This window comes from Larimichthys crocea, chromosome VIII, assembly GCF_000972845.2.
Source record: "Larimichthys crocea isolate SSNF chromosome VIII, L_crocea_2.0, whole genome shotgun sequence".
NCBI classification, from domain to species: Eukaryota; Metazoa; Chordata; class Actinopteri; family Sciaenidae; genus Larimichthys; species Larimichthys crocea.
In genome coordinates this window covers 19,615,512-19,629,220 of record NC_040018.1, presented here as the reverse complement: position 1 = coordinate 19,629,220, position 13,709 = coordinate 19,615,512, and the positions used below count along the sequence as shown (strand labels likewise).

At 41.2% G+C, this 13,709-nt stretch overlaps 2 protein-coding genes and 1 non-coding gene across 4 annotated transcripts in view; 1 reads left to right on the top strand and 2 right to left on the bottom strand.

Annotated features, from left to right (window-relative positions):
* LOC104920111 (FERM domain-containing protein 5) overlaps window positions 1–4,651 on the bottom strand; it is a 71,520-nt gene extending 66,869 nt beyond the window's left edge. Inside the window, exon 1 of the mRNA XM_010732307.3 lies at window positions 3,727–4,651. Within this exon, the coding sequence (XP_010730609.1) occupies window positions 3,727–3,828 (102 nt within the window). The 5' untranslated portion in view covers window positions 3,829–4,651. The remainder of the gene's footprint in view (window positions 1–3,726) is intronic.
* A 767-nt stretch (window positions 4,652–5,418) lies between these two features.
* On the bottom strand, window positions 5,419–5,490 carry trnah-gug (transfer RNA histidin (anticodon GUG)). The gene has a single exon. It is a non-coding gene; the product is annotated as a tRNA-His (tRNA).
* A 430-nt stretch (window positions 5,491–5,920) lies between these two features.
* Window positions 5,921–9,949, top strand: cry5 (cryptochrome circadian regulator 5). 2 transcript variants are annotated; one of them, XM_010757053.3, is made up of 11 exons: window positions 5,921–6,054; window positions 6,320–6,544; window positions 6,670–6,864; window positions 6,969–7,087; window positions 7,217–7,371; window positions 7,587–7,727; window positions 7,914–8,081; window positions 8,228–8,368; window positions 8,857–9,008; window positions 9,099–9,319; window positions 9,420–9,949. In XM_010757053.3, exons 2-11 carry the CDS (start codon window positions 6,330–6,332, stop codon window positions 9,482–9,484), a joined length of 1,572 nt encoding a protein of 523 aa, XP_010755355.2. In that variant the 5' UTR covers window positions 5,921–6,054; window positions 6,320–6,329; the 3' UTR covers window positions 9,485–9,949. The 2 variants fall into 2 exon arrangements, with proteins under 2 accessions (XP_010755355.2, XP_010755431.2); XM_010757129.3 differs by lacking the exon at window positions 9,420–9,949 and having other exon boundaries at window positions 8,857–8,995; window positions 9,099–9,242.
* Window positions 9,950–13,709: the final 3,760 nt, after the last annotated feature.

Sequence of the window (13,709 nt, the reverse complement as noted above, 5' to 3'; positions counted from 1 at the left end):
AGCCTTATCCACTGACTGTGGTGATTTATTCTGGACCCAGGAGCAGGCGATATGGATGGATGGATTCTATGATTTATTACAATATTGATATATTGTCACATAGTATATTTATCCAAAATTCAATTCAGAAACTCCTTATTCTGCTTGTTGATCAGGGAGCTGTGGCTCAGCAGGTGGAGCTGTCCACATGTCCAAGTGTCCTTGAGCAAGAACACCATATTGTTTTCTCTGGCTGCAAAACCTACAGGGACACTGCAGACACTTCTGATTTCAGCTTATATCAGCCTTGTGTTATGCAGGAAAGAATCCCCTGCTCCAAGCAAATTGATTTGGAAAATTCACCCCTTTACCTGGAGGAAGTAGCCAAAATATAATTTTCCATGTAGCAGCTTTTTTGATTATTGCCAGGCCATGTGGCCAAGCACGACTCTCCACTGCACTGTAGCTGCTATCTTTAAAATCCTGCCTTCAGCTTCTTCTAGGTTAGGTAGACATTTTCTCTGATGACCACCACCAACATCACGTGGCTAAACATAAAACCATTCGCAATCCTGTCTCTCCTGAGCCTGTTTTTCCTGACTGCCTGGAGTCTCCAATTGCCTGTCTAGGGCTCTCCAAAGCTTCTAAGGTGCCTTGGAGTGCTCTTCTTAGCACATTCCACCTTTTTCCCACAGCAGCCCACCATCTCCACAGCACAATCACATGCTAGCCCTCTGCTTGCTTCCCCACCAATTAAACGTCCGCTGAATTCTCAGCCGGAAGAAATAGTGCTGTGTATCAATCTTAGATTGAGGCTTCATGAGACCGTGAATATCCTGGAGGGCTGAATGGTGTTGAAAGAAAAAGAGAAATCAATGAACATGAGTCTCCCCATGCTTTAAGGGTCATGATGTAATCAGCAACTATGTCAATAGTGGAAGAAGGGGACAGGCACATAGCATGGGTGAGGTAAATAGGTTGTGGTAGTGGAATCTGATGAGGCTGGTACAGTAGGTAAGCCAGTGAAAAGGGAGTGGCCTTGCTTGCTTCATCTTCTCCTGGCTGCTTTTCTGTTCCACTCTACACTGCCTTCACACTGAGGTTGTCTTTCACTTATGAAGGTCACATCTACCATCATTCCACTATGATGTGATTTCAGTATAACAGCAGCAGTTCAAGGTAACGGCTAATTGAGCTAAATGGAGAGCATGACCATTGTTGAGCCCCACGAGGGGCCTTTATTCTGGGCCACATCTCCAAGGTGTGCAAGAAAGGACAGCAGCCATCCGCTCCCATTTTCAGGAAGCCAACAATGTTGTCATGCTCCAGCAAGGTCGCAGTAATGTCCTTTATGCAGATGAAAAATGACATGTTCACCTGTGCTTATTTAGCTTTACAGACACTTTGTGTGTAACATAATTAAAATGACTCCCTAAATGTCATGTTCACACATTCTAATGCCAGCAGATGAATGGTGATGTTGTAAACAATAGATCATTGATTAAGCTGATGATCTTATTTATGTTTCCATTTAGACCAGTTGTGCTTCATCAAGAGCCCCATAGTGTGACATAATGGCATATTTCATTATTTCCCATGGTGGAAATAATGAAATATGCCAATAGAGAACTAATTCCTCTCAATAGATGCTCCACTAGAAATGAAGCATTCTGTCCCTGCTGTGTGCTTTCAGTTGTTAAAAGAGTGGGATCAGCATAGCTTGACAGCCAGACACTTTGAATCATGACTGGGTGAAGGAGCTGCTCAGAAGTCAAGGGGGAACAAGCGCAGGCTGTACTTTGGTGAATGTAATTTATCAAAAAACACTAGGTACAACATGTCTTCCACTAAACAGTCAGAAGGCAAAAAAGTACATTGTGTGCTTGTAAAATTACTGTAAAAACTGAAAGTGAGTTTGGGCAAAAGTTCCATCTTTTTCTCTCAACATGGATTTGATGGAAAGCTAAACTCGGGGCCTGAAACAACAACCGTTTGACACATGATTACATGCGTGAAATCTCATGAAAAACAATCATAGCCCTCCTACTTGTTGCCGATATTTTTATTCAGTTTATTCACACGGGATGAGGGAAAAGCCTGTAGACCGAAAATCACCATTTCATCTGTCCCCCGAGCACTGCCACTTTAGGTTGTCAGATGTTGAAAGGCTTGCTTTGCCTTTGCCGTCAGATCCTAGAAAAGAACAGGTGGTGATGGTCTTTGTGTGCTGTCATCTCTAATTCAGCAGCGATGGAATCCCTTCGAGTAACAAGCATCAAACGTAGCTCAAGCGACTCAAAGGACTAGGTTAGATGAAGCACAAGGCAGACTTCTCAGTTATGCAGCCGCACTAAAGACGTTACTGGGAGGCACACACTTGATTAACAAAGGATGTAATAGACATTAATCAGTTGCTCTTACTCTGCTCTGTCACTTCTAAACATGCAGTGTATTTACTGATTCTCGCCATGTCTTGTCTTCATTCATGTCAATACAACAATTGATTTTTGAGACAATTAAAGTGCAAGAAATAATGCTTCAGACAAGTCTGTTAGGGACTCACTGACTGACTAATCCAATGTGCAGAATTTAACGGTATTACCAGATGAAATGGAAGGCTGGTGACCACATCACAGAAGACAACACCGAGTAACCAGAAAAACAGAAACACCTTTACAATGCAACACAACACAATAGGTTCTACTTTAGTCCTTCTTATACAGTACTACAAACAATGGCCTCAGAAGTGAGCATAAAGTAGAAGAATCAACGCTGCTGTATTAAAAACAAATAAAACTCATAACAGCTGAAATCAACAAAGACCACAACACGTAAGAATGAGGGAAGTAAGACTTGGTAGACCACAGCATTACTCAGCACTGCTCCTGTAGTGATGGAAGAAGCGAATGCAGACTGTGTTGGCAACTAATTTCTACTAAACTGATAAGAAACAAGATCTACCGGGCAGAGGAAACCCCTGATCAACCTATATTTGTGGGCCCAAGAAGGTTCATGCTGCAAGTAGGTTGCATTGTCTCAAAACTCTGTGTTTTTTTTTATTATTATTTTACCAAAACTGGAGATGAGAGCTTCCATCCCAGATATTGTATCTCATTAAAACAGATTCTGTTCTTCCTGGTCCAAAGAGCAAAGCAAAGTGATACTCCACGTTCAAAGCCAGGGTCAGTCTGAAGGGCAAACTGACAACCGAGGGTATGACATTGACTTTGTTAAGACAATTTAAGACATCCACTTTCTATTTAGACTCATTAGAATCTAAACACTAAAACCTCTCCTGGCTGCAGACCTCTTGTGCCTCCAGTCTGTCTCATGTAGCCAGATAAACCAGAAATCCACTCTGAGCCTTCCACTGAAATCGTTCAAGATCAGATTATCCAGATTTGCTTCATAATGCATTCAAATCAATGCATGCATCAAGCTCCTGATATGACATCAGCTTATCAAGAGAAATTATTTAGTTTTGCTACGCAATGCACATCACGTGCAGTCATGATCTTCACAAGGGTGACGTCTGCTGCCCATTGATGACAGACGTCTGGCTATGAACACAAAGCAACAGTCAAACATTTTGGTGGATCTAAATGACACCTTTTCTGTCAGCAGCAGATTGAGGGAGACATGTGCCAAGGGGGGGAAAGTCATTTTTTTACCTCATCCCCAACCCCGTTACGTGTCAATATCACGTCCTCCACAACAAGGTGACTTGAAATGTTGGTCCCCACTGACCTGAATTGTGCAGGTGTACTCCGAATCATCCAGCAGCCTCACAGTGCAGTTGCATTCCCTGTCCAGACTCCTGATGCTGCTGCTCATCAGTCGGCTCAGCATCTTCTCGATCGTCTGTGTACGGGACCAGGGACAAGGGCGCACTGCACATACATACAAGTTTGATCTTCTGTCACGTTAACGACGTCCCTGTCCTGTGGTCCAACACCTGGTCAGCGGCAGCGACTGTGCGGATCGGCGGCGGTGGTGCATCGTTTTTATCAGTGTATGTATGTGTGTGTGTGTGAGAGAGTGTGAGCTCAGATTGGTGGCACACGGTGCGTTTCTTCAGTCAGTGAGGAGTGGAGATAGTGCTACTGCTGCTGCTCTCTCTCTATGGTCCGGGTAGACTGTCACCCCTCCACCACACCTTCTCCCCCCAGTCTCCTCGCCGTTGCCATGCCGCTCTAAAATGCTGCTGGGCGGGCGGAGGCTGGTGAATGGCGAGTCTGTCAGCCAACGGAGCAATGAGTGAGATGCTGCCTTCACAGAGTTAATGACTGGAGCCGAAATTCCGATAGGCTGGTGTTGTCGTCGTGACTAAAGCCACATGGTTGGGAATAATAACACAGTGAGGAGGAGGAGGAGGAGGAGGAAGGGGGCTGTAGTTGTTTCACAAGTCAAACAATGAGCAGGCGCCGTGTGCTGCTGCTGCTGCTGCAGAAGTTAATGAATGAATGAACTCAAGTCATCACAAGGCGCATGGGCTACAATTAGAGACGCGCTTAGTGTGCGCGACAAAATGCCTCTCAGCTGTTTCATTGTTAACTTTTAGCTCCGTATCATGAAGATGCATCGCCTCACTATTCTTAAAACAGCTCTATGCGCTTCAATGACAATGATCTCAGTAGTCAAGCTCGAGCCACGTTTTCTCCACATTGTTACTTTGCTGGTTTCACTCGCGATATTTCCGACAGAAATTGAAGGCAACACTTTTTTTTTCTTCTCACATTTATAAACCTTCACAGGGTTGATTTGTCCTACTCCCACAGTCACAGCATGTAAAGCCATGTGGAGCCATGTCTGTGTCTGATGATGTCTTCAGTCGGTTTGATAGAAGAGACACTTGGATTCCAAAGGTCACACTTTTTTTTTTCTAATGAATAAATAAATGAACCAGCATGCATCTCTTCCAGCTCTTATTTGCCCATCTGAATGCACTGACTGAAACAAATGGATGGATTAAAGGTTACAGTTACATGCGTGTGCAGCTCATGTCGACGGTTTTGCAGTCACAAATACCCTCAGCATCCTTGTTGTGGAAATTGCTTGTTAAGCCAAGCTATTGATTTATACTCTCTGGATTTCTTTGACTTTGTCTCCCCCTGGTGGTGCTTTTATGGTAAGGACAATGAGTAGTTGTTGTAAAATAAGAGTTATTATTTCTGTTTTATTGTTTTGACTGCAATGATATGTTGAATGTATCTCCTGTGTATAACATCAGGCTTGCACGTCGACCCCTCTAAATACACACTCAGGGCCAGGTGTGAGTCTTTTTAATGTTACAAGTCTTTCCAGGAAGAAAGCGGATATTTTATCTACAACCAATATATAAAGCTATATCCGGGGTTTCTTTCTCTGTTACAATATAAGCAAAGCTAAAATAAACACACCGTCAAAAGGGAGCTCATCTGCCGTGACATTGTCCCACAATGCCGTGACCCGGATTCGAACCGGGGTTGCTGCGGCCACAACGCAGAGTACTAACCACTATACGATCACGGCGAGCTACGATGAGCTGCTGGGTACGGCTGTGTCACAGAGCGGGGTGTTGAATAGGACGAGCTTTCAGTGTGTCTGTTAGAGGATTGTTTTTTCGTCTTCAGAGGGAATAATCATATTGTTCCGGTTTAATACAGCAAACATAAGGACACACCGTGCGGATTTTCATTCATTAATCTGCTCGCCACCTTTTTTTTATAACATATTTAACCGAGGTGACTTACAGCTTGTTAAACTCTCAGATATACTGAAGACTGCTCTGGCGGGACAGTGGAGGTAGAGGGACACCGTGCTCTCTCACATAACCGTCGTTAACGTTGTTTTTGTAACATTTTATTGATTAATCTCTACTTTTCGTTTTTACTATGGTGCCATCTGGTGGCCAAAGTGACACACGTGGCTTCGCCAGCTCTGTTCTGATTGGCTCATTGTGCTTGCAGACGTAGCAGAGCGTCCTCCGGTGCTTTTGTAACACAGTCAACGTGCATGTTACCAAACACTTTGGGGTTTCTTTGTAAACACAGCACCGACCAAGTGGAGCTTTAACTGCATTAAGGCACAATCAAGGTAAAGTTTCGCCGGACAGCTGTGTAGCATTTGGGTTTCATTTTAAAACGTGCAACTCATTGATGCTGAGACATTTTGTTATGTTGACAAATCCGCACATAGTTTCTTCCTCTTGAGGGTCTATCGAATAGGGACATGAACTCATCAAAATGAGAACTTCCTAACATCCTTCTTTCACTTAGTTTTGTGAAGTATAATGGCTTTTAAAATGTTTTCTGTAGGCATAAAGTTATTTCAAAGATGTCTGTGGTTGATGTGTTCACAGGTTCCCTGGCATGGCTCATACTTGTATTCACTGGTTCCGCAAGGGACTCAGGCTGCATGATAACCCAGCACTGATGGCTGCTCTGAGGGACTGTAAGGAGCTGTATCCAGTGTTCATCCTGGACCCTCACCTCTATAATAACACCTGTATGGGGATCAACCGCTGGAGGTTCCTCATTGGATCCCTGAAAGACCTGGACTGCAGCCTCAGGAAACTCGACTCCAGGTACACGCTGAGAGGATGACATGAATAAAGTTAACAACGGTAGAAAACAATTGTGATTGCCATTATAAGACAATTGTGAGGTTGTACTGTTGCTGTCATATACATGTTTTGTTGGATTCCTCCAGGCTCTTTGTTTTGAGAGGGAAGCCAGAGGACGTGTTTCCCAAGCTGTTCAACAAGTGGAAAGTAACAAAGCTGACCTATGAGTACGACACTGAGCCCTACAGTCTGAGCCGTGACCAAACAGTGACTGCACTGGCCAAAGAACATGGAGTCGAAGTCATCTACAGTGTCTCACACACTCTTTATGATATAGACAGGTATTACTCATGTTGAACATCATCAGGGTTTTATTTTATTTAAATCCTGAACAATTCTTACTAGTGAAATATTTTAATATTTTAATTTTGTCATGTCTTCACAGGATAATCGAGGAAAACAATGGGAAGGCTCCCCTTACTTTTATCCGTATGCAGGCAATAGTGAAGACTCTTGGTCCCCCTAAGAGACCGATCCCTGCTCCCACTATGGAAAATATGAAAGGTTATACAAACAACGCTGGACCTAGCCAGCCTATCTTCATTTAAACCATAAATTAGTTAGTTTAAACGCTTTAAGTGTAAATCTGAAGCATTAATTAATAAAATAAAATATATCTCCTCTTTTTAAAAGATGTGAAGACCCCTTGTTCAGAAAACCATGAGAAGAATTATGCGATCCCCACAATGGAGGAGGTTGGCCAGGACACTGCAGCCCTTGAAGAGGAGAAGTTTCCAGGAGGAGAACAGGAAGCTCTGAGGAGACTAGATGAACATATGAAAAGAACGGTATTTCATCTTCATAACTAACAGGTTTTAACCATCGACCAGGCTTTTTGACAGTAAAACCTACTGCAGAGACGTGTAAAAATACGATTATTTAGATATTTTTAAAGAACATTAGACCAATAATGAAGCGAAGAATATTTTATTGAATCTTCTGCTCTGATTGAGATACATACTGTATATGCTCAGTGTGATTTACATCTGTTTCCTTACTACAGGGATGGGTATGTAACTTTGAGAAGCCACATACTTCTCCAAACTCTTTGAGCCCCAGCACCACAGTTCTCAGTCCATATGTCACTTTTGGCTGCCTGTCTGCACGCACCTTCTGGTGGAGGCTGACAGACGTCTATCAGGGGGTGAGTGTCTGGAGGTAGCGTTTTATATTATGAATGAGGCTGCTAAATGAATATTCTATGATATTATTGTAACTTAAACTCCCTCTATGTTTAATAAGAAATGAAACAACAGGAAATAGCTAGGTTAGATAGTAATGCGTGTTAAAAATCCTGTTAAAGTTTGACTTTTACTGTTGCCATTTGCAGAAGAAGCACTCAGCTCCCCCAGTTTCCCTGCATGGACAGCTTCTGTGGAGAGAGTTCTACTACACAGCTAGTGTGGGGATCCCTAACTTTAGTAAGATGGAGGGCAACCCTGTATGTACCCAGGTGGATTGGGACACAAACGCTGAATATCTGGCTGCATGGAGAGAGGTACTGAGACCTACTTAGTCGGAAATGAAAGAGAATAATATAAGTAATGCTGTTGGAAGAAGAGTGTTAACTCAGTAGCATCAGTGTTAATTAGAGATTATATAATTCCCTGGATTAATAAATGTTTCCTATGTATTTCCCTTAAGGCTCGGACTGGTTTTCCCTTCATTGATGCCATCATGACTCAGCTGAGGCAGGAGGGCTGGATCCACCACCTGGCCAGACATGCTGTTGCTTGTTTTCTCACCAGGGGGGACTTGTGGATCAACTGGGAAGAAGGGCAGAAGGTGTGCGAACAAGTTTGCCTTTAATGCTACTGTACATTAAGCTAAGTGTGATGTTGTCATTTCCAAAGGGAAATCACAAAAAACCCATCCATGCCAATACTATATGTCTTTACAGGGTAGCTACAAAATAAAGCCTTACTATGTTAAAGTCTGGATGAAATGATTTCCATCATCTGCAGGATTTTATCGTTATCAAAGAGTTTTTTTCTGCTATTAAATCAGGTTTTTCTGCAATCTTTTTTGTATTAACACAAAGTCAGCATTGGTTGAGTCTTGAGAGTACAAATGTGATAATGAAACAATCTGTGGGTGTGGCATTTATCAGAGCTCAGGAGTCCACTTGAGTTGTGGGTGAGTAATGTAGAACACATGGAATATGAAGAACAGTATCTCTCTTGATTTTTTTTTTCTTCTGTCTGACAGTGTTACAGGAGTGTAATGCTAAAGTGGTGGAGTAGTACTAAACACTTTGTTCACTGCTTCTGTAGGTGTTTGAGGAGCTTTTATTGGATGGCGACTGGGCTCTGAATGCTGGAAACTGGCAGTGGCTCTCAGCAAGTGCCTTCTTCCACCAGTTCTTCAGGGTCTACTCTCCTGTCGCATTTGGCAAGAAGACAGACAAAAATGGTGACTACATCAAGTAAGATCATAATCCAGACAGATCAGCTCAAGTTATCACACGTGTTACATGTATTTTATGAAATAATTTTTCCTCTGCTCTACCTTGTAGAAAGTACCTTCCTCTTCTGAAGAAATTCCCAGCCCAGTATATCTATGAGCCTTGGAAAGCTCCGCGCAGTATTCAGCAGGCAGCAGGATGCATTGTGGGTAAAGACTACCCACATCCCATTGTACAGCATGAAGTGATCAGCAAAAAGAATATCCAGAGGATGAAGTTAGCCTATGCCAAGAGATCCACAGACGCTGCAGAATCACCTAGCAAAAAGCAAGGTATTTCAAGAAACATGTACTTTCATGAGAGGGTTAAGTAATGCATGTCCTGTTTACAGAAAATCCAACATCTTAAATATTTCTTTTTGTTTTCTCCTAGGTGTGAAGCGCAAGTCAACATCTGTCATCGACATGATGAAGAAGAAGAAAGATAGAAAAAAGTAGTGTTTGAACAAATGAATACAAGCGAAAGAGTTTTCTATGATTGTTTATTTAAAACATACTGTGAAGCTGAGGGTCTGTCTGGACTGGAAGCCAAAGTAGTCAGTCAGAGACTCTCATCTATGTGTGGAGGCAGTGTATGTCTTCTATTTTATTTGTATCTTTTTTTATTTCAAGTACTGTTTTTATTTTTACTTTGAGTTTTGTATCTATTTTAATGTTTACCGGTGAGTCTAAATTAGGTAAGGTCAGAAGTATACTTTGAGAATGTTTCTTGCACAGAGATAAAGTTAAAAATGTATAACTACATGGTTTCATCTTTGTTTGGAGTCTACAGTTTATATTGAGATGAGCTTTCTTTTTTATTGTTTTGGTTTAATTGTTTTTTTTGTTTTGTTTTTTTGTTCTCCGGTGGTTTTATCCAATTCAATGAAAATTTGTAAAAAATAAAAATTTTAAAAAAGTTCCAAATATTGCCAAATGAGGTGATTTTAAGCAAATACAACGGTGGTGTTGTAGAGCAATGACTCACTACAACCACTAGATGTCACTATAGCTCCACCTTCAGATGCCATCCGTCACAGTGGGGTTCATTTCTACTTGAGAATATGTATTTATTATACAGATAGTGTTAGCTGAGGATACACAAGAAATGTGTTAAGGACTTAAATCAATCAATATTTCTGAATATTCTCAATACATAAAGTGTGCAGCAAAGAAACAAAAGAATGATCACAAGTATTTAAAGTGTAATAAAATCAAAACAGATAATATTTTGTATTATTCTTGTCAAACGGCCTAATTCTAATATCCCACAAAAAATCAAATTAAATTTTATCTCCTGTAGTAATTTTCAACTGCTCCTACTTGTCTTATAGGTTTTCAGAATCTTCAGGCATAAAAAGTTTAATTCAAAACAGAAACAGGCAGAATTTATTCCAATGATCATAATGGCTGTCAGCTCTACTGCAATATTAACTAAGGTCTATTAGACAATATAGGACAACATACTGTATATATTCAGGCTGTGTATGTGATTGGCTGAAGACGATGTGAGCACTGCAGTGCTACGTGAAGTCATGAAGAGTGTGTGTGTGTGTGTGTGTGTGTGTGAAAGAGAGACAGAGTGTGTGTATGGGGCACACAGCTGTCCTTGGAGGTCAAGTCTTCTCTTGTTTCTGCTTCCTTGGAGCTGACACTGGTGTGAATATTCAGAAGATGATGTCACAACCTCAGCAGCGGGCCAGACGCCTGTACAAAGCCAAGCTCAGTTTCCACAGAGACCTGTCAAACATCAAAACAATCTGCTGTCCAACTGTGCATGCGTATGGGAGGCTGTTTGGGGGTACACTTGGCACCCGAGCCAATAAACTCTCACGGCAGAGCCTTACAGATCTGGATGAACTGAAATCACTTAGTTGATTAAAGATTTATTGGATATTTTGTTATGAGAAACAGCGGCGTATACCAGTGCTATAATTTAGGTCCTAAAAACATGTAAATTTGCCCTTAATCACAAAAAAATCAATTAATCGGTCATTAGGTAATTTAGTAATAACTGTCTCTACCCCTGTTCTTCACTGGCGTGCCCCTCTCATCTTGTCCAGTGTCGACACCTCACCACTCAAACCATCTTGGATCTGGATGCTCATATCCCAGCTGAATTAGGACAGCGTGTTCCCCTTGCAGCTGGCGTTTCATGTAGCTTTAATAGTTGTGATTTATCTTGGGAGTTTGTTTGCTACACAGGCAGCGACAGTTAAATCCCACTTTAGCCCTTTATTTTTTACAAATCTATGGCCATTGCACTAATAATAATAGGGCCAAGATCATTAGAAGCATCATTTGTATGAAATGTTTTTTGTCGGGTGACCATAAAAATAATATTAATACACTCAACCACTTGATTAGTCGACAGAACCAAACAAGAGGAAGCAGTGAATATTGGCCAGTGGACGCTCATTTGAGAAAGCTCCACCACAGCCTACGTTAATGAAAAGTTACAAACGGCAGCTGATCATGACAAAAATGCTGCAGTTGTTTAATTGCACAGAAAAATTACATTACATTGTCATTCATTTGGGCTGATATTGTGTCTGAGTCAAAGCCATAATTGTTTGTTGGAGGTTGAAAACAGGTGATCTCTGAAAAAAGAGATGATTTTAATTTTTGCCCAGAATTTACAATCAATTCACAATCTTCTCTTGTACTAATGACATTATAACTGGAAAAAGAGAGAGGGGCAAGAGGAAGTATTGAGTGAAAGGTTCATGACCACATGCTGAAATATCACCATTTGATGTCTATGGAGCTTGAATAAATGCCACAGAGAACCCAAAGAGCTGACAGATGTCCAACATGCTCACCTTTCGGTCTCCCCCATCTCCACCAGCACACACTGGGTTTGTCCATTACCACTCTGGTTCTAATGACTGATTATGACAATTTACATTTGCCCTGCAGTAACCGGCATCTATTTCTAATAGTGCACAATTATGTTTGCAAAACACAAATAATGGTATCAACAAAGCCAGAGGTAGTGATCTCAGTGAGCATCGACTGCCCCGCTATAAATCTGCCAGTCTAAGCCACAACAGGATTTTCAGGAGTGCTATACATAGCAAACCATGAGGCAATAGGCTTGCAATGAAATCATGCCCCCACGGACACCATTCGAATTCAGATTTGCTAAAGGATTGCTAAATGCTGAAGTGATTATTTGTTTTGGGTAAATTGGCAAAAATATGATGTGGGTGACAAAACATCAGTGATAAGCTACATATAAATGTCTCCTAAGTATTAAGATCTGAAGAATATTGGGGTGTTGGTTAGCTCAGTCGGTAGAGCATCCACCACATGTATGAAGGCTTAGTCCTTGCTGCGGCAGCCCAGGGTTCGACTCCAAACTGTGCCCTTTGCTGCACGACATTTCCCATCTCTCTCTCCCCACATTCCTGTCACTCCTCAGCTGTCTCTATCAAATAAAAGCTTTTAAAAAAAGGCAGAAAAAATATATATAAAAAGATAAAAAAGATCTGAAGAATACATATGGTTTGCACGTTTAGCATACTTTTCACATGGGAAACAGGCAGGTTTTTTTTTACATTTTAGTGGTGTAATATGTGAAACCCATGTCAATTCTCATGTGCCATGATTTCCACTAGTTGCAACATGTGGTTAGTGCTTTCCTACATAGGATCACAAGAGTCCACATGTAAACTTTGTGTGTTTTTTTCTGTATGGGACTTCATATATGTGGTTCACAATTAGGAAATCCCCTTCCCACCAGGAGGTACACAGTCAAATAAAGTCACATGACAGTCTCCACACCCTAATGTGTGTTGATCTGTCTGTACACAGCCTGTCCAGAATAACCAGACCACGCTGAGGCAACTGTGTTTTCCAGACCCTTCACAGAGAACTGGCAACCAGTCACACATAAGGCATTCCGTATATGTCTATCACTGTGTGTGTGTGTGTGTGTGTGTGTGTGTGTGTGTGTGTGTCGGGTGTGTTGTATAGGAATCTATTCTAAAATGCCATACTGTGTGTCCATTTTTGGGGACGTTAAAAGTCCCTCTTTGTTTAGTTTTTAACATTTATATGTCATTATTGTTGTGATTTTCTCTCTTATGTTGAAATGGAATTCCTCAGTTAATCTTGATCATAAATCATAATGTTGAGTCGGTATATCACCTCCTTGGCAAGAAAATCGGAAAGTGTGGGAGTTATAGAACACCATGATTGATGGAAGGAACGAAATGAATTTAAATAGCTGATCAGAAGGCACATAGCCATGTGTAATATAAGGAGTGTATGTGGTAACATGAGTGAAAAATTTGGATTGATACCTTTGAACTTGATTTGATACCTCTGAACACTCAGGAAGCTGTAATTCATAGTAGCACTTGTGCCAGTTGCTATCAGTTCAGAGATTTGTTTTCCGTTTTTTTTTTTTTTTTGCCAGGCAAAAAAGGAGTTAGTGAAACTAAAACGTTCTTAAAGGCAATGCTGACACGTCATAGTTTTTAGTTAATTCAGATTTGTTTGATGAGAAGAAAAAATGTTAACAGGGTACCAAACATTTGTATGAATCATGTTATAAAAAACAAAACAAAATATCATGTAAAGGACAAAAAAGCTGCTAAAAAGCTGTTAATCACTGACTCTGTGTGTGTGTCTGTGTAAGTGTGCAAGGCTGTGTGTATGTGCATGCTTGTGTTAAGAT